Source organism: Colias eurytheme, chromosome 15 (genome assembly GCF_061535395.1).
Source record: "Colias eurytheme isolate Ceu_HAF_F1 chromosome 15, ilColEury1 Martin Lab GWU primary, whole genome shotgun sequence".
Taxonomy (NCBI): Eukaryota; Metazoa; Arthropoda; class Insecta; order Lepidoptera; family Pieridae; genus Colias; species Colias eurytheme.
In genome coordinates, this window is record NC_142994.1 from 4,589,849 (window position 1) to 4,613,544 (window position 23,696).

The 23,696-nt window shown below is 33.2% G+C and overlaps 5 protein-coding genes across 5 annotated transcripts; 3 read left to right on the top strand and 2 right to left on the bottom strand.

Moving 5' to 3' along the window:
- Positions 1-35: 35 nt before the first annotated feature.
- rtv (QVR superfamily protein rtv) lies at positions 36-1,690 on the bottom strand. Its single transcript, XM_090109865.1, has 3 exons — positions 1,504-1,690; positions 1,080-1,256; positions 36-655 (listed from the first exon to the last, which is right to left on the bottom strand). Exons 1-3 carry the CDS (start codon positions 1,565-1,567, stop codon positions 441-443), a joined length of 456 nt encoding a protein of 151 aa, XP_089965991.1. The 5' UTR covers positions 1,568-1,690; the 3' UTR covers positions 36-440.
- Positions 1,691-5,345: 3,655 nt separating this feature from the next.
- mip130 (Myb-interacting protein 130) lies at positions 5,346-7,631 on the top strand. The gene is made up of 2 exons (XM_090109870.1): positions 5,346-5,419; positions 5,755-7,631. The coding sequence occupies exons 1-2, from the start codon at positions 5,401-5,403 to the stop codon at positions 7,434-7,436; spliced, it is 1,701 nt and encodes a 566-aa protein (XP_089965996.1). The 5' UTR covers positions 5,346-5,400; the 3' UTR covers positions 7,437-7,631.
- Nup50 (nuclear pore complex protein Nup50) lies at positions 7,621-10,475 on the bottom strand. Its single transcript, XM_090109869.1, has 2 exons — positions 10,026-10,475; positions 7,621-9,847 (listed from the first exon to the last, which is right to left on the bottom strand). Exons 1-2 carry the CDS (start codon positions 10,191-10,193, stop codon positions 7,895-7,897), a joined length of 2,121 nt encoding a protein of 706 aa, XP_089965995.1. The 5' UTR covers positions 10,194-10,475; the 3' UTR covers positions 7,621-7,894.
- A 2,194-nt stretch (positions 10,476-12,669) lies between these two features.
- On the top strand, positions 12,670-17,622 carry LOC149902246 (uncharacterized). Its single transcript, XM_090110356.1, has 12 exons — positions 12,670-12,814; positions 13,167-13,199; positions 13,276-13,341; positions 13,419-13,813; positions 13,964-14,101; positions 14,377-14,500; positions 14,907-14,990; positions 15,193-15,250; positions 15,417-15,521; positions 16,006-16,155; positions 16,684-16,962; positions 17,366-17,622. The coding sequence occupies exons 1-11, from the start codon at positions 12,737-12,739 to the stop codon at positions 16,953-16,955; spliced, it is 1,503 nt and encodes a 500-aa protein (XP_089966482.1). The 5' UTR covers positions 12,670-12,736; the 3' UTR covers positions 16,956-16,962; positions 17,366-17,622.
- Positions 17,623-19,306: 1,684 nt separating this feature from the next.
- Positions 19,307-20,347, top strand: LOC149902247 (malate dehydrogenase, mitochondrial-like). Its single transcript, XM_090109973.1, has one exon. It carries the CDS (start codon positions 19,307-19,309, stop codon positions 20,345-20,347), a length of 1,041 nt encoding a protein of 346 aa, XP_089966099.1.
- Positions 20,348-23,696: the final 3,349 nt, after the last annotated feature.

The window sequence follows — 23,696 nt, forward strand, 5'->3', positions numbered from 1 at the left end:
TTTCATAAAAAGTTATTTATGTACATAAAAAAAAATAATTTACAATTTATTTCATCACATATTTAGGACGGAATAGTGAAAAATGAAAATTGGAATGTTATCTTTTCACATCTTAAGTACAAATTCAATAAATCTTATCAAAAATATAATGAGAATTTAATAATATATTGTATTATCAAGATGATTCATTAATATTCAATTTGTAACTTGCATCAATATCAACATCTTAAATAGTAATTAAGTACAATAATTGTATAAAATATCACAATTCTTATTTGAGCTGCAATACACTTAATGCAAAAGTTTGTTCATATTAATCATCCTTATAACTGTTGAATATCATAATTAATTCATTAAACAACAAGCAAGAAATGTTGTTGTTGAGTATCTCTTGAGACGGATCAATAATATGAGATTCATGTATATTCTTCAAAAACTAACTACATGCCTGTATAAAAATAAGAAAAGGCACAAACAAGAAAGCTTATCAATAAAGTATAGTGTACTGAAGTTACTTTAACAGCTGAATTACATAGATCTCCATTACAGAAGCACATGTACACTTTCCTGTGATTCCACATAGTGTACGCACACCTTTCCTCATCATCACTAGGTGACCTCTGGAGACACATTCTTTGTGTCGCAGCACCATAATCTGAAAATATAAAAATATATATGTACTTTAAAATATTTAAAGATATGATATGTTAATATAGTCTGTGCAAAAAATTGTTTCAATTCTTCATAATAGTTTTGTTTGTATAGTAAAACTTGAATGAACTCAGAATGAAAATAACTTTGTTTGAAAAGTATAATATGAATATAATTATTAATTATGTAACCTATAACGCTATTGTTTCTTTCACTTTATTCCCATACATTACAAATTACAAATATTAATGATGGTAATCATAAAGTTATTAAGGATAATACTTATTATTTCATATTTTAAATAAACTATATTAAGTACATATTTCCAATTCAACCTTGTTTTTTGCAAATACATTATTTTCAATAAATAAGCAATTTCTTTTCATAATAAAAATCTACAAATAATTTATGGCAAAACAATAAATTACCATCAGTTCTGAAAGCGCCTGTAGTACCCTCAATCATCTTTCCACACCATCCTGATGGACAAGCTACTATGTGTATTCCAATTTGAGTTTCTGGCTCTGTGACATTTGTCGGGAAAGGATCACCGCACGATCCGAGCTCGCCTCTCGATCTACATCTTATACATCGCTTATTTAAACCTAAAATTAATTACACAAAAAATATTAGAAAGTTTGTATGAACTGGTTCAATCAGCCAGCACTAACATAATATATACAAAAATATAATAATCACATCAATATTATCAACTCTATACAATATACGAGTTTTTAGTGACTCAGTTACGCGAGTAAACATTTCATTTTCGTTTTGTTGTACACCCCAACTCTCTTTTTACCTTGAAAATATATCCGTGTTATAGCATAATGGTAAAATATGAAAACTTACAATTAACTCCTTCGAAAACGAGCAAGCCCACAATACACCATAACACTAACGATATATTACTCATCTCAAATGACTGTTATATTATGTTGTTAACTATAATAATTAAACATTTTCTATTTACAATTCAACATGTATTTCTATTTTCCAATCAACACGTAACCATCAAGCACAGCTGACAAACTGACTGTCAGCTGTCAGCTGTCCGCTTCTGTTGACAGATACAAAATTAATGATTTACATAGACACATAATCTAACATATTTTAACAATTTATCATAACATAATAATTAATTTGACGCGGACCGTAACTGATTAGATAAAAAAACGAGTTAATGATTATCACAATCAACTAAAAACCAAATGTTTATAAAGCAGAGAATGCGTACATATTCTAACGCAAAATAATATTAATTATTTAGTACAAAATGCTATAAAACAAAATATATTTCTATGTTTTTAGTGGCAGGGTGGCAGGGTGGCAGGTGTATTTTTAAAACTTCGAAGCACTTCGAAGTCAATTATTGATATTTTTAAAGGATCTTGAAATGAATTTCTTCGATGCCAAGCGATGAAAATTCCAGTACAATAACAAACAAGAATCAGGTTTATAACAAAAGCTAAATAAATTAACACCGGAATAATTCTGAAATAAAAACGTTTAGCATACCTTAGACTAACATAATATAATTTCTGTCATTTTTCCACACAGTAGAATGAAAACTGCTATACTTACTTAGTACATGGTAATCAGGATATATTATATTAAAAGTTTTATGAAAATAGGAAAATAATTAATAGTATTAATTATTTTCCTAACACTTAATAACAACTAGCTTTCCGCCCGCGTTTTCAAAGAAAAACCCGCATAGTTCCCGTTCCCGTGGGATTTACGAAATAAAACCTAATCTTTGTGTTAATCCAAGTTACCCTCGACCACCCTTAGTCCCTAATACCCTTAATCCAAGTTATACTTAAGTGTGCTAAATTTAATTGTTATCGGTTCAGTAGTATTTACGTGAAAGAATAACAAACACACACATACACATCCTCATAAACTTTCGCATTTATAATATTAGTAGGATAGGATAAGAAACCAGAGGCAATATAATGCTCAAAAATGTCCTAAAATATATATATATGTATTGAATTTAATAATTATTAGAGATCATTCATACCTCGATTAAGAAGCCTTGACATCGTAAAAACTTTAATTTTAAAGCTTTGTTGTCTTTCACCATCTATGAAACTCCCGTACCTTCTTCTCTTTTATGGAATACTAGCTTTCCACCCGCGGCGTCGCCCGCGTTTTCAAAGAAAAACCCGTTTAGGTAGTTCCCGTTCCCGTGATATTTCCGGGATAAAACCTATCCTATGTGTTAATCCCAGTTACCCTCCATATGTGTGCTAAATTTCATTGTAATCGGTTCAGTAGTATTTGCGTAAAAGAGTAACAAACACACAGACATCCTCACAAACTTTCGCATTTATAATATTAGAAGGATAGGATAGGATATTAGTAAGATAGGATGTAAAGTAAATCGCGTGAATCAATAGTTTTAAGAGGTTCTTCTTCATTAAAAGCCTAGATTGTTATGACGAATAATAAAAAAAATAATGATATAAGTGTATTGCAGGTATATATTATTATAAACTACGAATTTGAAAAAAAAAGTATTTATATTTCTATCAATTATTATTAATGATAGTTTTATCACCATCTGTAAGCAGTAGATACGCTAATGGGATGTGCATTAAATGCACTTTCACATATTATTACCTACTCGTTTTAGCTATAATTATTAGTTCTCATTCCCTCAAATAAAAAAAAATATTTATTTATTTATTTATTTTACTCTTTAATACAACTAAACAGACTTACATACTAGAACACACAAAAATAAAAGCAAGGAGCAGTTTAGTGTATTTGGCGGCCTTATCACTTAGAAGTGATCTCTTCCAGGCAACCAGGGCAGAAGGTAATCAGCTCAATTAAGTTGTAAAGGTAGGTCGAGAGAAAAAAGAAAAAAAAATAATAATAATGATAATGATGTCACTGTAAACAAAATAAAATATAAGAAGATTAAAACACATAACAATTTATAAATTATATACTGTACATAAACATATATACGACACTACAGTACATACAAAAATATACTTATATAATATATAATATACATATGACTACTTATATTATACAAATATACCATAAATATATATACATATAATATATAATTATATAATATATATAATACATATATAATACATACACTACTAATATAAAAATTTAAAACAATAAAAGTTACTATGCCGAGTTGAAAGCGGATGACAGAAAGTGACGACGAAGGAGGTTTTTAAAACATGATAAATTCTTAGCTTATTTGATTGTTAGTGGCAATGCATTCCAAAGATTAACAGCAGTTACCGTAAAAGATTTCCCAAAAAAGTTGGTACGTCGCACAGGGACACATAAGGTAAGTCTGTCAACCGAACGAAGGGTATAGTTTTCATTGCGCAAGAAGGAAAATTGGTTTCTAAGGTATTAAATAATAAAATATTTTGGTATAGAGGCCAAATGAGGCCAATAAATAGACATGATTTTTTTAAAGTTCAAGAAATCACTAAGATTTTACTCTCATTTTATAATAATTATTTCTAACCATTACGACTAAGCAATAAAAACTGTAGTTGTGAATCTATTTAAATCATACATACTTTTAAAATTCCGAAAGGCTCATTGCTCAATTCGAACCACACCGAGGAACCACATGAGTCATGACAGAACAGAGTAATATAAGTGAATTCACACGCTCATTGCGTACCATTGAGATATACATATGGAGACGACACCGCCTACATCACTTATGTTCCGCTCAACATACACCATATGGCGTATGTTGAGAGGTTTTTTTAATGGTTTTAAAGTGAAACGCATCATATATGCCTTCGTGTGTGTTACGATATTGCACAATTAATACAAATAATACGGAAAAGTGCAAAGGAATAACTTTCATCGGTAAGTACCGTAGACAGCTGTCTACGGTAAGTACCTATTAACTATATAGATAATAATTTTTAAAACTTAGAGGAAAAAATGGCGCACAGATTTTGTTCGTGGTGTCTCCTCCATACGTAGTAATATTATCTCAATGTTGCGTACTGCTCTTTTATTGGAGTTTACTTTTATAAGCCATGAACTTTGGTTTCAGTGTTAAATAATATTGTAGAGAATTTTTTTTAAATTATAACGCAAACAAGAATAATTAATGATAATTATATCTCAATGAATGATAATAATTATTAATAATAATTAATTAATTAATAATTAATTATAATGTCATATGCCATTTGATTATGTGAATGTCTTGGTGTGAATAGCTTCTTTTCAATTCGTTGTAAGTACATTTTATCTAGTAAAATTTTATCTAGTGATTATTTTAAAATGTATTTTATTAAGTTAAAATGTATTTAGTGTGTATATGTATTTAATGTGTATTTAATGTGTATATAATTTTTTTAATGTAATTAATTTTTGTAGTGCATGCAGTGCTCATTTTTTATTAGTTGTACATCATGTCCTATATTTTTTGTGTACTTTTTATGTAAAACAATCGATGTACTGCTGCTAATGAGCCTTAATAAAATAAAATAAAATAAAAAATAAAATAAAATACATTAAAAATAATTTGAAGTGAATTAAAAATAATTTTTTAAATGCTTTACTCAAAAAAAAATTATTTATTATATGACAATTTACAATTTGTTAAATTCAATAAATAAAAAATATATTATTATCTAAAGTACCATAAACCATAGTGTAGATAGAACTTTTTGGCAATTTAAAGTTGGCGCCTGGCGGTGGCGCTCTCGTCTTCAAAATCAAATTTACGACATCAACATGGCGGATAAGTGGGAAAGTAAGTTTGTTTATATTTTTATATCAATTAAAAACAGTTAACGATCTCCCTAAAAACTATTTAAAAAAGTTCCTTTTACAAAAATTCAAATAATTTTATCCATTACCATATTCCAGTTTTATCCATTTCCGTATTCGTTATTGAGGTTCAAAATTTGAAAAAATTCAAATTTTCCGAGGAATTGTCAGCTATTATACGTTTTAAATTAACTCTTTCAACTTAACACCTGTTGAATAATGCAAATAATATAAATTGAAAACCTTGACAAAGCAGTGTTTTATGTATCCAAGTTATTAGATGCTTAGAATTAAATAAAGTATTCTTATACTTTTTAGGCGATGAAAAGTCATCGACGAGAATGCAATTAAGAGTTAAAGATGAACCAATGGATCTGGATTTACCTGAAGAAGATGATATACCACCCGCTTTCGGTCCTGCTGCCCTTGGACTGCATCGAGTTGGTACAGTATTGCCACCAAAACCTACACCAAGTGAACCCATGCAAAAGCTTAATGCTAGAGGAATGCCAGCTCGAATTCGAAAAAAGAACAGATTTATATTTGTTGATGACTTTGTCAATACATCACCTCCTAGGCAATCACCTAAACGTATACCTAAAATTTTAAAAACACCTGTAAAGCAATCAAGTGCTAAAAAGCAGAAATCACCAACAAAGTCACCTGCTAAACTGCAGAGGAATATTGAAGAGAAGATAGAGAGTCAATCGCCGGACCGTAAGAGTGGTCAACGAATAGGAATGAGGTTAAGAAATCTTCTGAAACTCCCTAAAGCCCATAAATGGGTGTGCTTTGAATATTTTTACAGTAACATAGATAAGGCATTGTTTGATGGTGAAAATGATTTTATGATCTGTCTGAAGGAGTCATTTCCACAGTTAGCGAATAAAAAGCTTACAAAAGTTCAGTGGGCAAAAATTAGACAAATGATGGGTAAACCACGTAGATGTTCCCAAGCATTTTTTGAAGAGGAAAGGAGAGAATTAGATAGAAAAAGGAAATTGATAAGATATATTCAACAAAGAAAAACTGCAGATGTATGTGTTAAAGATTTACCAAATGAAATTCCAATGCAGCTAGTTGTTGGAACAAAAGTGACCGCTAGGCTGCGTAAGCCACAAGATGGCCTTTTTACTGGTGTTATAGACGCTGTAGATACTTCTAATAATACTTATAGAATAACATTTGAAAGGCCAAAATTAGGTACACACTCAGTTCCAGATTATGAAGTTTTATCAAATGAACCACCAGATTCCCTATTTCTGTCTAGTATAACCCAGAGGTTTCGCCCACGCACTGCCAATGATTTATATCATCTTTATCATACACCAATACCAAAGAATATTAGTCAAGGGGATCCAATGATAGGTTGTAATGATATAACTAATGCCATTGAAAAAAACCTTGGTTCTTACCCTTATGCATTTTTGGAACTTATTGCTAAATTGACTAAAGTATTGCAAGTGAAAAGAAGTAAAATTAATAAATTAAAAGAAATGAATTCTGAAGCTGAAAAACGAAAATCATTTGATCAAAAAACACCGGAAGATTTTGAGAGAAAGTATGCTGCAATTGTGATTGACCTGGAAAGAATGAATATGGATTTACAGGAATATATAAATGAAATACAGGTTTATTGTCAACAAATTGCCCCTGGGCCGAGCCTGGCAGCTATGTTAGCTCCGTCTCATCTACGAGAAAAGTGTAGAGAAGAAGCATCTGAACTTGTAGCCAATAACAATAATAACTGTGTTAAAGATTCTAATGTACTAGATCTTATCACAGATTTAACAGCTCTTATGTTACAAGTAAAAAGCCTGTCCAATTCTGATCAGAATGCTTATGAACTAAGTGTATTACAAGGCACTATGGAACAAATAAAAATGAAATTAGAACCAAAATATCGAAGGATATTTCAAAATAGTGTTGAACCTCATATGCAAAGGATTCAGATGGGATTAGGGCAAATATCAACAAGTACTTTAATTGTTGGGACATAGTTGTGACTTACAAGTTTAAAATAAGTAGAAGAGTGATAGGCACAGGATATAAAATTTTCTCTTTTATTGTAATAATTGGGATATTAAACAATTTATTTAAACAAATATGTAATATAAAAATGTAAATGTATAATTTGTAATATCTAAAAAAATATTAACGAAATGTTTAAATAAAACACTAACAAATCAACAAAATTTTTATTTTATTTTCATCATTTTTTAATCAATAGATACCTCAAATGTTCTAAAATTTTAGAACATAATGGATTTAATTTTTTTAATCACTGTAATTTTTATGACAATGATTCATAATGATATATTCATGTATATCCAAAAATATTAAAAAATTAACATGACTTGCATGGTATAGTAAAACTATTGCTTACATGGTGGAATGTAAAAAAAAATTTCAACATAACTGAAATTTAAACTGTTATAGAGATACAATAAATGTAATTTCACATTTTATATTTATTTAATATTTCCAATAAATCATCAGCTTCTTCAGATGTCTTAACTCTAATAAGGACTGGGGTTGGAGGTGGTTTTGCATCAGGGGTTGGTATGCAAACAAGCATAACATTATTTTTACCCATACGCTGAGTAGGAATTGATGCACTTAGTATCATATTCAGCAGAACTGTCCCCAAGGTTGTGTTTGCTCTCACTAACAGTTGATGTTTCCCACTTTCTTCTATTTTCTTTATGTACAGTGTGCATACACCTTTATCAACAAAGTTGCCATCTTTCTTAAAAAATACTTTACATTTCTTGTCAAAGACACTGTTCTCTTCAACCAAGGGAGTAAATTCTACTTTGGGTGGTTGATCTTCATCTTCATTGTTGTTGCTTTGAGTAGTTTCTTCTTCTTTCTTTTGAATGTTTGAATTAAAACTGAACGGTTTTCCAGCACCAAAAGAAAATGTTGAATTACCATTGGTAATTGTTCCTGTAGAAGTTCCCGAAAACAAACTAGATGATTGGGATGTTGAATTCATTCCAAAACTAAAGCCAGTTTTAGTTGTAGTTATTGCAGGCAGACCAGGGGTAGAAGTTGTTGTCGAGTTAGTTCCAAATGAAAAGCCAGTACTTTTTTTGGGAGTTTGGTCTGTATTGGAAGTAGAAGTTGTTGTTGGAGTTTTTGAAACATTTCCCAAAGAGAAACCACTTGTAGTTGTTGTTGTTGGAGTTTTTGAAACATTTCCAAAAGAGAAGCCACTTGTAGTTGTTGTTGTTGGAGTTTTTGAAACATTTCCAAAAGAGAAGCCACTTGTAGTTGTTGAAACATTTCCCAAAGATAAACCACTTGTTGTTGTTGAAACATTTCCCAAAGAGAAGCCACTTGTAGTTGTTGCTGTTGGAGTTTTTGAAGCAATCCCAAAAGAGAAACCAGTGGTTCCTGTAGTTGTTTCTTGTTTATTATTTGATGTAGGAGTTCCAAATATGCTACTTGTTTTTTCTGTTACTAATGTATTTCTATTAGTAGTTGATGTGTTTGAAAATAAGCTTGATCCAGTAGGAGTAGATTTTATTTCACTATTAACATTTTGTTTAAAATCACCCTTTTCACCACCAGACTTTGATTCTTTATTATTAAAGTATTCATCTTGAATATCTTTCAAATGCTTTTCATAATCCTTAAAAATTGGTGACAGAATACATAAAGGAGTTTCTTTAACATGTTTTTCAATCCATTCTGATACTGATACATTCAGTCCTTGAATATTTTTATAATAATTTAATTTTCTTTCATCAATTTCATCTTTATCCCCACCTGATTCTTTTGTTTGTCGTGAATCTTTCTTCTCTGGTGAAATTTTGTTTTCAATTGGTTGATCCTTTTTAGCTATTGGCATATTAAAGTTTGTTGAAGACATTTTAAATGGTGATGAAGATGAAGAAGTGAATACATTACTGGATACATTTGACTTAGGAGCAGAAGGACTGCTTTTTGGAGCAGGAGTGGGGCTGCTTTTTGGAGCAGGAGTGGGGCTGCTTTTTGGAGCAGGAGTGGGGCTGCTTTTTGAAGCAAAACTGAAAGTGCTCAGAGGAGTTGAGGTAGTTCGAATTTTAAAGGGACTTTCACTTTGGCCTTCTTTAGAATCCAATTTAGTATCGGTTAGGGGGAATTTAATTCCTGTGGGACTGGTTGTTGTTGATTTGCCAAATAGAGATGACTGATTTGTTGATGGTGTCACTGGTGCTGAAGATCCTAAAGCAGTAAATCCCGAAGAGCTGGCACTGGTTGTGAAAGGTTTAGATGAAAACAGTGAAGAAGATCCTTCAGTAACACTTGGACTTGATAAAGATGTATTGGCTTTATTTCCATTTGTTAAGTTGGCCAAAAAATCAAATGAAGTCTTTTGAGTTTTATTGAAGCCACCAAATCCACTAAATACACTTTTTTGACCCTGAAAATATAAAAAAAATAAACAAATGTCTATGTAATGTGTAATGTTTTCAGCTCAAGCATAATATCATAAGTTTTTAAGAATGTATATTATATGAATTTGTTAATTTCTAACTGTTGCTGTGATAAAAATCCTTTTTTAATTGTGTAATTATTATTATAAAGGTATTGACATTTACTTCATTATTTCCAATATTCGATCGCCGCTTAGCAGTTCGTATTACGCGTTTCTCCAAAACTTCTTTTGGTGCCATTTTAAATCCCTCGGTGTCTTCGGGTTCATTAGAATCTTCCTGATCCCAATTATCATGATTAAGTTCTGTAGTTGCTGCTCTTTTTACTGACATTTTTCAATAGATTTCAGCCAAATAATCAAATGAGAGATACGAGAATAGCTTATATCAGACTGCGTGACACAAATGTGTTTTATAAATTAGCAATGTTGTACATTTTAAGATACATATCTTTAAATATATTTGCAAATACAATTTAAACGACTGCCAAATTATTTGAAGTAAAAAACTTGAGTTAAATAAAAATTTGTATTTCGATTATCGATATTTACTGGTTGCACATTTTCCACACTATATAGTGACATAAGTCGTGATATGACAGGTTAACATAGAAAAACATAATGGAATAATAAATTTCAACAGACTAAACACAATTATTTTACACTTTCACACCGTCTTATGCTAGGCGTCCACTAGGCGGATCGGGCCGGGCCGCATCGCAACGCAAAAATACGCCGGCCTATGTTTTGTATGAAACATCCGCTTGCCTGCGTCCACTAGACGGATCGGGTCGGGGCGGGCCGCAACGCATTGGCGGATATCGCTTCGCAGGCGGATTTTTGCCGGCGGTGCACTGCGGCCCGGCCCGCCCCGACCCGTCTAGTGGATGCAGGCAAGCGGATGTGAGCGGCGAGCGTCTGATAGATAATATCCGCCTAGGCGGTCCGCCGCGCCCCGTACAGGTGGACGCAGGAGCAAACAGCGCGTCCATTAGAGACGGCCCGTTGCGATGCGACCCGCCCCGATCCGTCTCTAATGGACGCCTAGCATAAGCCGCCTATCCATCTGCAAGAAAACTTTCGCAAGAAATGTTCGACAGTCCGTCAAGCTTGCAAGCTTGCAAGTCTACTTGCAGGTGGAAACGCGGAATTAGACTTTCAAGTTGCTGTCAGACAGATTGTCGGACATTTCTTGCGGAAGTTTTCTGGCAGATGGAAACGCGGCCTAAGAGCGACAGCAACGTAACATTTTTTCAAATATTTCCACACTTATCAATATGGATTTCGAAGAGATGGTTATGGTATATTACTCTAATGTCCTTAGAAACCACACGAAAACGGCGGCGCAAAAATAGCCCCATAGATTTGATGTGAGAGACAAAATAGTTGCAGAGACAAATAAGTCGCTTGTGCGCGCTAGATGTTATTAGTCAGTTCAATAAAGAAACGAATCTTCAATGGCGGCCAAAGCTGACTTTGACAGATGGTAGGATCAACAAAAAAGAAAATAAAAATAACGTAAATTGATAATTATTTTATTAATTATTTCAAATTGTTTGTTGGCAAACTTTTTTGTTATTGTATTTGTGTATTTATATGAATTATCATATTTACGTATACAGAATGTTATAAAATCTCCATAATACTTGTAATATGCCCATAAAAACAACTTTTCCCAAAGAACATATTTTGTCAAATTCCAATAAAACATTATTTACTTTCGCAAATGCATAATTGTCATTGTAAATTTATGATCTGTGTTTATGATAAAAACTATTATAGGGAAAATCAAATACATTTTAGTGATTTTATTTTTCCATTTTTTTTTGCATACCGTACGGCCGTGTGTGAGCGAGAGGGAATGATTAGCGCCGCCATTGAAGATTCGTTTCTTTAAAGAACTGATTAATAGTAGTATTTGTATATTCTCTTTGCTCTGTGACGTGGCGTCTTGCGGTCGTGGCCGCCTGTCTACGTCCGTCCTGTCCACGTCCGTTTCCACCTGCAAGTAGACTTGCAAGCTGCTGTCAGGCAGACTGTCGGACACAAGAAGCTTATATCTAATACACTGGAGATTTCAGTATGAACATTAACTTGTAACAAGAAAATATGACCTTGAATGACGCCTGTATGTTTTTTTATCCCTTTCACGCCTAGGTAGTTAGTTAGGTGTGAAAGGGATAAAAAAACATACAGGCGTCATTCAAGGTCATATTTTCTTGTTACAAGTTAATGTTCATACTGAAATCTCCAGTGTATTAAGATATAAGCTTCTTGGTCGGACATTTCTTGCGGAAGTTTTCTTGCAGATGGAAACGCGGCCTTAGCGTCGCGGACAGGGACAGGGGCGACGACTGTATGGGACTTCTTTCGTGGTACGCATTTATAGTTTGTGGTTTTTGTTTTGTCGGAAATCGCGGAAATCGTAATTTGACGAACTTGGCCGATAGCTATTCCGAATACTTCGAGTTTCGACTTTCGAGTTGCGATAAATTACAAAAGATCACAGAGCAAGTAATATCAAAAGATGCTAATAATATTTTCTAAAATTGTACAATAATGCTGTTGATATTGCTTCAATTTCTTGATGTCTCCTTTGCAAATTAAATTAGTGCGATACTATTGAGTGCGCAACCTAAATGGGGAAAATATATTTTGTTTAATTAAGTTTAAAAAAAATAATAGACATTAGACACTCATGAAATTAAATTCATAACAAGGTTGCTACTTTTGATAACTTTCTTTGTTAAAATTAATTCTTTCAGAGTATTAATTCGCTATAATATAATTAGTGACTGAAAACTTTTTTTTGTAAAGAATTATTTATATTGTGGCTATGGAGTGACATTTCAAATTGTATTACCTTCGGTGAATGCAATGGAAGTTTCTAATGAAATAAAAGAAGATATTCGGAAAACACAAACTGATTTAAAAAATGCTATACGGGTGCATCAGGTATTTAAAGTTTTAGTTGTACTTTCAAGTTTCCTTTCATATTAAAATATCCTATTTTTATGTACGTAGCTACTTGTTGTGAGTACACTTCGGAAAGTAAAAATGGTTGTTTAGCAAGCAACATTCAAGTACATAATTACTTTTACTGTATATTTTGCATGATGAATCGATATTTTACGTGTTTGAATAAATGTTGTTTGTTTGTAGTAAACTAAGTTATTGTTTACATAATAATTATCAGTATATAAAGTGGGTTTATATAGGAAAAAAATAATAACAGTCAGATTAATGTGAATTTTTAATTATTGTGGTTTCTCTTATATACATACTTATAGAATATTTTTATTTTTAGATTTGGGTTGCACGCCTCCAAGAAGATGAAACCGTAAGCTCATTTTAGATATACCTATATAATAATATATGAAGACCACTTATTTATTGTAATACATTTTTCTTTTCAGAATATACATCTGAAAAATAAAGTTAGTGAAGCTGAAAAAGAAATTGTTGCCATTGGACGTGCTCAAGTAAGTTGTTATTATTAAGTATTATTGTTATTTGTACCATAACTATTATATATATTTTTTTATATTTTATTGTTCAGAAATTGGTGGTTGATAGACTGAGGAAAGAGTTGGAATTGTATCAACAACGCTTAAGAGCTAAAAATAAGCAAGTCAGTATTGAAAATGACAATCACTATATTGCTCAACAATTAAGAGACCATGAATTACAATATCGCAATAGGAATCGTACCACATCACTACTAAAACCTTCAGTGTTAAACGAAATCCAAATAAAAACCGAGAATTTAACAGATGATGTGAATAATGAGTCTGATATAGAAAATGATATTATACCACATGAAAAAGAAACTAATAATGAAAATGAGAGACACAAAGAAAGTTTTGTAAGAAATTTTCCTCAGTTGGAAAATTTAATACACAACGACAGGAGTAACTTTGAAAATGCTCTCAACAAGGTTAAGGAAGTATTTTTGTAAGTATATAAGTATTTATTTAACAAAGTATGTATTCATAGAACTACAGAGAGGTAAAATTTAAAGAAAACAACAATTTTAATTATGTTGAACATTATGGAATGTGATGTTTATTTGTTTTTGTTCATACCATTCATTTATTTTTTTAGGGGAACAAAGTTTGATGACAATGATTGGCCAGATAGATCGGATTCAGATTCATCGCCAAATACAGAGATATCACCGGCTCCATCACCACCCCTTCTGCCTGAACCGGGAGAGCCAATATCCAAAGAAGGTTTCATGAGGTAATATAATTTGGATTGGTGACTACATTAGTGGTAGCATTAGCATTAGTGTATAGTCTGTACATTGAGTAATTTATAGATTAAACTATGTGTAGTTATGTAACACATGCATATATGGGGCACATTAATTTTATATTATTGCATTGATGTGTTCTGTTCACAGCATGCATAAAATATTTAATAATCATTGATTATTATTACATTTTCTCAATGAACCATTATATCAAGACAAGAAGTTTTAAATATTATCTAACTGAAGGGTTTTTTATTTCTAGGCTTATTGGATTGGTGACACCAATCCAAAAAGAAATAATGGAGAAAAGAATAAATGAAAATCGCAAAAGGGCTGCTGGCGCAAATAGAAATGAATTTGTTTATGGCAATTATGAAATGGTTCCTGTAAGAAAAATATTTTTTTTTCTACCTAATTTGATGAATATCTAATAATGATTCAGCACAAATTTTAATACCAAAAATATTATATTTTTGTTTTATTATAATACTTACTAGATTTCCGCCCGCGGCTTCGCCCGCATTTTCAAAGGAAAACCCGCATAGTTCCCGTTCCCGTGGGATTTCCGCGATAAAACCTATCCTATGTGTTAATCCAAGTTACCCTCTATATGTGTGCTAAATTTTATTGTAATCGGTTCAGTAGTTTTTACGTGAAAGAGTAACAAACATCCATACATCCATACATCCATACATCCATACAAACTTTCGCCTTTATAATAGTATTAAGATTAAGATTAAGATGTAGATATTTTGATAAAAAAGTGCATCATTATTTTTTGTGCTATTTCAGAAACGGAAGAAGTTAAACCAATACCCATATCTACAGAACCATAGTGATCCACCACAAACGCGATCAGCCAAACTTCGCAAGCAGGTATACTGGAGATTACTTTATTATTTTGTTATTAAATCATTAAAATATAGATCTGAATTAAAATTTTGGGTCTCCTGTAATGATGAAATGTTTAAATTTTTTTGGTAAATAAAGATTTTTTTTTTTTTTTTTTATTTATGTAAAATAATAATGATAGGCCACTTTTTTGTGCTAGTAAAATTGTCCATATATTGTTTCACAGAATCAGAATAAGTCATCCCGTGAAGGATCTCCATCAGGGTCATCGACAGATAATAAAGGTAAATAGCAATTTTGTCTTACATATTACTGTTATTTTTGTTTGAGTTGTGAAATTTTTAGGAATATTTGTGTATTATACTTCGACAAGTACACTATAACTTTTTCATGTCTTGATTGCATATTTTTGACAATAGCAGATTAAATTATTATTTTTTTTAATTCTAGGTTGGGGAAACAAACCAGCCTGGATGGCAACTCTACCAGCTGGTCTGTCAGTGGAGCCAGTTTATTCACCAACTAAAAAAGTTTGTCATGGCTGCGGAAGAAATGGTAAGATTTTAATTTAGATCAAAAAGTTTGCACTAAAAATTAAATACATAGTAGGATAGATATCGGTGTGTAAAAAATTGAAATGGAATATTTTTTATATTTTTGTAGTTTTATTCAAGTTTAGTAAACAGAAGAAGGATACAGTAATAATATATTTTAAAAATTATTAATTCAATCACATAGTTCCGTCGAGAAAATATTTTCAATAGTTACCACTTAACTTGGAACAGAATCTGAATAATTTGTGCCTAAATCATGTACACGACGTAACGTACAATAAACATCTAGGCTGTCGGCAGCAAAACTCTGCCTATGACCATATGAGGCAGACTTTTCTAAGGAACGCATGCAATCGATTTTGAGCATTACTGCAACAAAATAGGGTGTAAATTTGAATGAATCTTTTCAACGACGCTTGGACATTTTTTGATGCGCTTTTAATATGCTATTGTCAACGGCTTTAATATGTTTATTGGTATTGCAGACGTGCCTTCGCTCCTGGTGCCGTGCGCGGAGTGCGCGGTGTGGCAGCACACGGGCTGCGGCGCGGAGGGGCGCTGCGCCGCGTGCCGCGCGCCGCTGCCCGAGCCCGCGTGCGCCGCCGCGCCCGCACCCAGCGCGCACCTGTACACTGGTATGTGCCGCGCCGCTGGGCCGTGCGCGGAGTGCGCGGTGTGGCAGCACACGGGCTGCGGCGCGGAGGGGCGCTGCGCCGCGTGCCGCGCGCCGCTGCCCGAGCCCGCGTGCGCCGCCGCGCCCGCACCCAGCGCGCACCTGTACACTGGTATGTGCCGCGCCGCTGGGCCGTGCGCGGAGTGCGCGGTGTGCAGAGCGTGTAGCTGCAGTGCTGCTGCATATTCGCCATCCGTACTGTTATACTCACTGATAAGAGTAGATAGACGTAGAGCGCAGGAGCGCACGCCGGTTGAACTATACATCCTTCACGGGCACCTCTACCACAAGATAAAAGAAAACAACACAGGCAAAGCTTACGCGCCGATCGCGTTACATTACTACAAGCATACACCGTGTGTCAACTAACCAGTTTGTCACGTATGCGCCGCTCGTGCTGTTGACAAACGCAGGACCTAACGCGCGTCATTTTAACGACTTTTGTATTTTTTATATTATATCCTATTTGAATCCTCTATTATCTTTTCAGATAAGTTAGCGGAGCGTAAACGACTACAAGAGAAAAACATAGAACTGTGCGTGGAGTTACGGAAGCTGGAAGCGCGAGCGGCAACTTTGAAAGAGAATCTCGACGAACACAATGCTGAGAAGCGGCAACTGTTGGCGGACCAAATAAAAACACAAAGAAACCTCCAGAAGCTTCTAGACTTTATCAGCCAGTTCAAGGAAACCTCAATCAGTGTTCATTCAACGAGCGCCAGCGAATCTGGGAGTGAAGTTAGTAAAAGCAATGAAGAATGATTTTTAGGTGGGTGTTTTTATGTAGATTTTTGGATTTTATATACAATCTAAATATAATTAGGTACATTTATATTAAAGTTGATTTGGCCTCGAGTTCTATTCAAGTACTTAAGTTAAATAATTTTTATTTGGTCCTGTACGTTAATTATTTCTATTCCAAGTTATTTCATGACGCGTATGGTCGCGACAAGGTACTTTAGTACTGATAATAAACTTGAACGAAAAACGAAACGATATCCTAATGCTATAACTATAAGGATTGTTTTCATAAAAAGCTGATAATATGTTTCTCACAAGTAAAAATAATATTGAACATGTGCTCATGAGCAGACAAAAGTCGAAAATTTAAGTGTTTATTTACATTATTGTGAATAATAAATAATAATCCTTCTTTTTTCTATTTATTTCAGGTAATAAAGTTAGCCAGTATACATATAATTTAAGATGTGTTAAATGTTGTTGATTTGTCATTGTCTTGTTATGGAGTGTAGCAGTTTATTATACTTATACTTATTTTGATAAACCAATTTGTATTATAGTTGATTTTATAGTAACATATCGTCTCGAATATTGTTTTTTTATAGTTCTTGGGATCGTGATTATATAATGTTGTTTTGGTTGAATCAAATGATAGGATATTCTCAAATGATATTATAGAAAAATTCAAAAGGGTATACAAATGTCCAATTTCTTAAGAATGGCTTTATTTTTAGTTAATCAAATTATTCCATAAATCCAATACAAAATGTTATTTTTGGATCACATTTAAGGGTAGAATACATTATAAACCAAAATTAAATAAGTATAAAAAAGTGTTCAAGTAACTCCTAATTAGAAATAAGTATTATTATTGTATATCTTTGTAGACTTATGTGTAGTACAAAATGTGAATGATTTGGTAATAAATGAATGTAATTAATTCTCTGTGATATGATTAAGTTTTCCTTTAATGTTACTTTTTGTGAATCCAGGGTTTTACGTCAATAAAACGTATACGTTGGTATATTGTATTTTTATTTATTTGGATACACTTCTAAATAGAAAATTTATGCAAGTTCTAATATTTTTTTGCCCCTTGTTACGTCTTTTCTTAATTCGATAATACTTTGTTCTAATAAGTTACATTCAAGTTGCGTGATACTAGTGTATCTTTTCATTTCGCAAAATCCGTTTTGATCGATGTTGACCAGACCAGAGAAAAAAGAAGTACCAAAATCATTGTTTTCAACAAGCGCGTTTACTTTGGCCAATCTGCCATCTAAAGCATCTAGAACTCCTTGCGTGAACAACATAGCTCCGTATGCGACGGAAAGTGTAGGTGACCAACCCTTCTTCGAGTTCGTGCTAAATTCACCAACTTTGCGAACTTTATTGACAAATTCCCGAACTTTCTTTTCATCCATTTCACATTGGGGTTTTGATTGAGAGATTAAAGGCAGGAGCGTTTTTTCAGAATGCCCACCAATGACTGGGACAATACACTCATCTGGATTGAAATTGTTTTCCGAAGCGTATAAAGCTTGCGCTCGCATTGCACCCACGGCTGTTATTCCGAAAAGTTTCTTCGGGTTGTAATCTCCGTGGTTTCTCAATAATTCGGACGCCATAGGCACGAGGGTATTTAATGGTTCAGTTGTTATTCCTACGAATGGCATTGGTCGTAATTTAGCTATTTTCAGACACAATCTTCTGATAAATTCAGCATTTCGATTGAATCTCTCTTTTTCAGTTATGCCATGTTTCTCGGGGGACCCACTGGCTGCGATTACAATGTCTGTATTTTTCAAGGCATTGTCTAAGGTATCCTCGCCCGTGTAACCTTGTAATGCTGAATGAACTGGTACATGCGAGAGATCTAAAACAACTCCAGACGTTTTATCAAGTGTATCATGAACAACTAATTTTCTTATGTTTGGATTAGTTCTTAGAAGTAGACCAATAGTTTGTCCAACATCACTAGCACCACCTACCACTGTAACGTGATAATTCCGAGTCAATGTTCTGTTCGCTATTAATTTAAATAACTGCTTGGTTAGAGCCATTGCGTGTATTATTTTTATTTCTTGATATTATTTAGATGGAAAACTATGAATTTGACTTTGAATTGGCAGGATTGTGTTTATTTCACAGGTTTATTTGAAAGCCATAGATAATAATAAAAATACCATTTTAATTGTAGAACACTTCATAAATTAATAGATAAGTTAGAACATTTCTTATTATTGCTGGTATTTTTATTCTATGATAAATTCTAAACTGATAATGCTTTTTGTTGAATCACCTGACAGAATAACAATGTCGGTAAGAAATTAAATTCTGTGAAATATTTTTTATACGCATATATTTTTACAATGTGGTGTCGTGGTTCTGCTGCGTTGAAGAGTCTCTTATCGAAGAGATGTTTTATAAATATGGAGCAGAAAAGAAATGCTCAAGTGTCCATTGTCGGAGCAGCTAATGAAATTGGCTCAAATTTGGCCTTACTTCTGAAACAGAACAGATATATAACCCGACTAAATCTATACGATGATGATGAGAAAGTATTACGTATTGGTGCTGAACTAAGTGAAATCCCGAAAGGGCCTGTAATAACAAGTTATAGCGGGAATAGTTTTCTTCCTGCTTCGATTCGCTTCTCCCACCTTATTATAATGGTATCTAGAGTACCAAGAAGACCCGGATATACAAGGGATCAAATGCTGGAAGTTAATGCACCTTCCGTTCAAAAACTATGCAGAACAATGGCTGATATAAACCCAGATGCATTTTTAGCTATTTCAACTAATCCTATTAATTCAATTATACCTCTTGCAAGTTCATTGTTATTTAGATACAGTGCTTATGATGCGGCCAAAATATTTGGTATCACTCACATAGATACATGTAGAGCTAGAGCCTTTGCTTCTAAAGCATTAAACGTAAACCCGCGGCATTTGCATATACCAGTTATCGGAGGTCATTCTGATCAAACCATTATACCATTGTTTTCAAACATTACTCCTTCCCATTATAAAGTGGATCCATGTCAAGCTGATACATTAACGAGGCTTGTAAAAAAAGCCGGTATGGAAGTTATAAACCACAAACTCGGTATAGATTCAGCAACTTTAGCTATGGCGTGGTCAATTAATGAATTCGTCGATAATATTCTTCAGGCGATGTATGGAGATTACGTTGTAGTAAACAGCTATACATCAAACCCTCACTACGGAACCAGATTTTTCTCTGGCCCGACAAGAGTCGGCTGTTACGGTATCGTTGAAACGTGCAATTCCAATTTTAATATGACTGAGTATGAAAAACATATACTTGGGAACGCTGTCACGGACATAAACAAAGATGTTGCTCGAGGGGAAGAATATGCTCGAGTAATAGCAGAGGTTAAAAACTAAGATATTTATCAAGTATTTTTCTCAGTTTTGTAATATTTTACAGAATTTAAAATGTGCACCGATATTCGTATTTATAAATATATTTTTAAACCCTAATGTTTCTTTAAATTTAAGCCCCTTGAAAAACAAACAAATACGTAGCACTTTAGAACAATGTTGGAAGTAATTGAAGCTGACGTGTGTGGAACATAAACGACCAATATCGAACAAATAGCACGGTAGCGGCACAAAGCGGCCATCGGAGTCTCTTCCCATTCAGAAAACTATGTAACTACCTTTGCGATGCTTCGGTCACTACTAATCCAATAAAGGGATGTGATCACATTGCTTTTCCGATCAATTGTCTACGAGATCATGGGCGTAGCTAGCCATGGGCACAGGGTGGGGCAACAATAAAAAAAATAATATTTAACTAACCTGGGTCTTATTCCGGTTAATTTTTAAGCTTTGAACCTCAAAAGAATAAAAACAAAACCCTTATACATCATTATGATGTATTAATTTCTAATGGCTTAATAGAAAATTAAACTAATTTAAATGGTAGACATAACTCAATAAATAAAGCATTTAACCTCGCACTTCCGATACAATTTCATTTTTATTTTAGGGTTTCACTAACACAAAATGCTGACAGATCCAGGTGGAGCTTCGCTCGCAATCTTAAAGAAGTTTTTGGCCGATATCTCTGAAACTATCCACTTTTAGACAAAAGTTATTTTGACTTTTTTGTAGAAAATAAAATTTCGCATCTTTTTTATCCTGCAAACTTTTTTGTAAAACTTACCGTGTACGATGTATGGCCTATTTAGCGTTTTTGGCTAATAATTCGTAATATATTGGATGTATCAATAAAATGCATCTATCTCTTTTTTAAAATCACTTTATTCTCTACAACTTTTGAATGAAACATTTTTTCTAGTGCCCATAGTTCTAGCAAGGGCGGATCCAGCTTTAGTGCCAGGGGGGGGGTCACATAGACGTGGTTAATTTTCAAAAGCTATATTTTGGTAATTTAATTGATACGTAGATTTAAAAAAAATGGTCAAGTGCGTGTCGCATTGGCGAACCAAGAGTTCCGTACAAACATTTTTATATGTTTTAATATTAAATTTATGCTTTTTACGATTTTTCCTTTATCTGTGCTCTGCGACGTAAGTTTCTATTAAATAAAGATTAAATATCAAGATTCTGTGTTCACGGGAAGTACCCTGTAGGTTTTGATTCCTGGCAACACTTGCGAATGTTGATAAGCATGAAATGTATGTTTTAGCAATTTTTCGTCCATCTGTGCTGACATTGCTTTGAACCAAATTTTAGAACTCTGTGTTCACAGGAAGTAGTAAAATACCTATAGATTTTGATTCCCTTGCGATAATGTCGATTGCGATAATTTACGGCATAAATGTCTGTATCTTTTGATTGCGTTGGCTTATAAATCTGATTTTTTCACAGCTATAAGGAACCGTAGATTTGAGTATTCGGTATGAATTTCAGATTGATACCTCAACGCGTTCCTGAGAAAAAGGGTCTTCACAGGCAGACAAACTTGAAAAATATATTTTTTTTTGCAATTATTCCTGTATCTGTAGGTACTAAAAGATGTTGCTTTGTACCGAATTTCAAGATTCTGAGTTTATGGAAAGTACCCTGTAGGTTTTGAGTTTTGATTCCCTTGCGAATGTCGAAATTTGAGAAATTTTTCGGCATTTACGGCTGTATCTTCTGATTCGTTGACATAGAAGTTTGATTTTATTACAGCGTAAAGGTATTTTAGACTTGAGTTTTTGGTATGAATATCAAGTTAATACATGTCAGCGTTCATGAGTAACAGGGTTGTAAGTAAAATTTTTTTTTTAAATATTTTTTTATATTATAATCTAAGGAAAAATTCATGCTTTTCGCAATTAGTAAAGAAAGTCGTTGTCTATGTGCCTATGTCCCTATGTATGATTAAATCCTTAAAACTACGCAACGAATTTCGATGCATTTTTTTAAAGATAGAGTGATTCAAGAGGAATAGTATATAATTTATAAGGTTTTAGAGAAAGCGGGCGAAGCCGCGGGCGGTAAGCTAGTCTGCGTTATAAGACGTTTGATTGTACTAAATTTCATGAATCTGTGTACTCAGGAACTACCCTGTAAGTTTTGATTTCTGAGGGAGTGTCGAAAAATTTCAGCAATTACAGCTGCATCTTTTGATTGCGTTGGCTAAAACGTTTGAATTTTTCACAGCATCAAGGTACCTAGACCGTAGGATTTCGACATTAGCAAGGGAATCAATACCTGCAGGGTGCACCCTGTCCCGTAAACATAGTCTTGAAATTGAGTAAAAAGTATCGTGTTATAGCACAGATGTAGTAATAACTGCGAAAACCCTAATTATTTGATTAAATTATATAAAAATAAAAATAATTTTAAACTTACAATCCCTTTACTCATGAACGTCTACATGTATTTAATTGATATTCACATCAGAACTCAGGTCTATAATAACTTAAATCTGTTATTTAATTCAAATTCTATGTCAACGAAATCTGAAGAAAAAGCAATTAGAGCCGCATATTCTGTAATTCGCAACTACTTGCAAGGGAATCATCAATCAAAACCTACAAAGTACTTCCTGTGAACACAGTCTTGAAATTTGGTTAAAAGCAACGACTTAAGCACTTACAAGCACAGATATAGAAAAAAATCCTTTAAACAAAATTGTAAGATACAACATAATGAAAAAATATGTTTGCTCGGAGTCCTCGGTGCGCGAGTCTGACGCGCACTTGGCCGATTTTTTGTTGTAATTTGACTGTATTTTATAGTGTTCATTTGAAAAAAAAAATGCTATTTTATGTCTTATCCACGAACTGGGATATTTCAATATTTGAGGTATTGTGTGAAAAGTGTAACAGCAAAAGTTGTAGAAAAAAAATTAATTACATACAACTTTACCATTACACTTTATTCCGCAGTTATAGTTTTTTTTTAAATCGAAAAACCTGTTATTTGTCCTTAAAGTACGACCACAGGTCGACCCTAATAAACTTTTTCTATAATTTTTGTTATATTCTCTTCCGTTACCGTTTGTAATTGATTTAATTGTTCTATATTACTTTTATGTCTCAAAATTCAATAAAAACATCATATAACATATTGAACAGTATTAATTTGTTAATTTAAAAAAATTAATATTAAATTAGTGGTCCACTTAGGTCGTGGACCTAGCCCAGGGGGGGGGGGGGGGGTCATGACCCCGTGACCCCCCCCCTGGATCCGCGCTTGAGTTCTAGTTGTAGAAGGTTTAGTGTAGAAATACCAGCGCTCGGCGGGTGACGCGGCAGGCCAAAATATTTTTTAC

Excerpts from the sequence above, each read along its gene's own strand:
- rtv (XM_090109865.1), bottom strand. The coding sequence starts at position 1,567 with ATGAGTAATATATCGTTAGTGTTATGGTGTATTGTGGGCTTGCTCGTT. Across the intron at positions 1,257-1,503 it reads CGTTTTCGAAGGAGTTAATT|GTTTAAATAAGCGATGTATA; the intron begins GTAAGTTTTCAT and ends AATTAATTTTAG. Across the intron at positions 656-1,079 it reads AGGCGCTTTCAGAACTGATG|ATTATGGTGCTGCGACACAA; the intron begins GTAATTTATTGT and ends TTATATTTTCAG.
- Nup50 (XM_090109869.1), bottom strand. The coding sequence starts at position 10,193 with ATGTCAGTAAAAAGAGCAGCAACTACAGAACTTAATCATGATAATTGG. Across the intron at positions 9,848-10,025 it reads CGAATATTGGAAATAATGAA|GGTCAAAAAAGTGTATTTAG; the intron begins GTAAATGTCAAT and ends TTATATTTTCAG.
- LOC149902246 (XM_090110356.1), top strand. The coding sequence starts at position 12,737 with ATGGAAGTTTCTAATGAAATAAAAGAAGATATTCGGAAAACACAAACT. Across the intron at positions 12,815-13,166 it reads ATGCTATACGGGTGCATCAG|ATTTGGGTTGCACGCCTCCA; the intron begins GTATTTAAAGTT and ends TTTTATTTTTAG. Across the intron at positions 15,251-15,416 it reads GTCATCGACAGATAATAAAG|GTTGGGGAAACAAACCAGCC; the intron begins GTAAATAGCAAT and ends TTTTAATTCTAG.
- LOC149902247 (XM_090109973.1), top strand. The coding sequence starts at position 19,307 with ATGTGGTGTCGTGGTTCTGCTGCGTTGAAGAGTCTCTTATCGAAGAGA.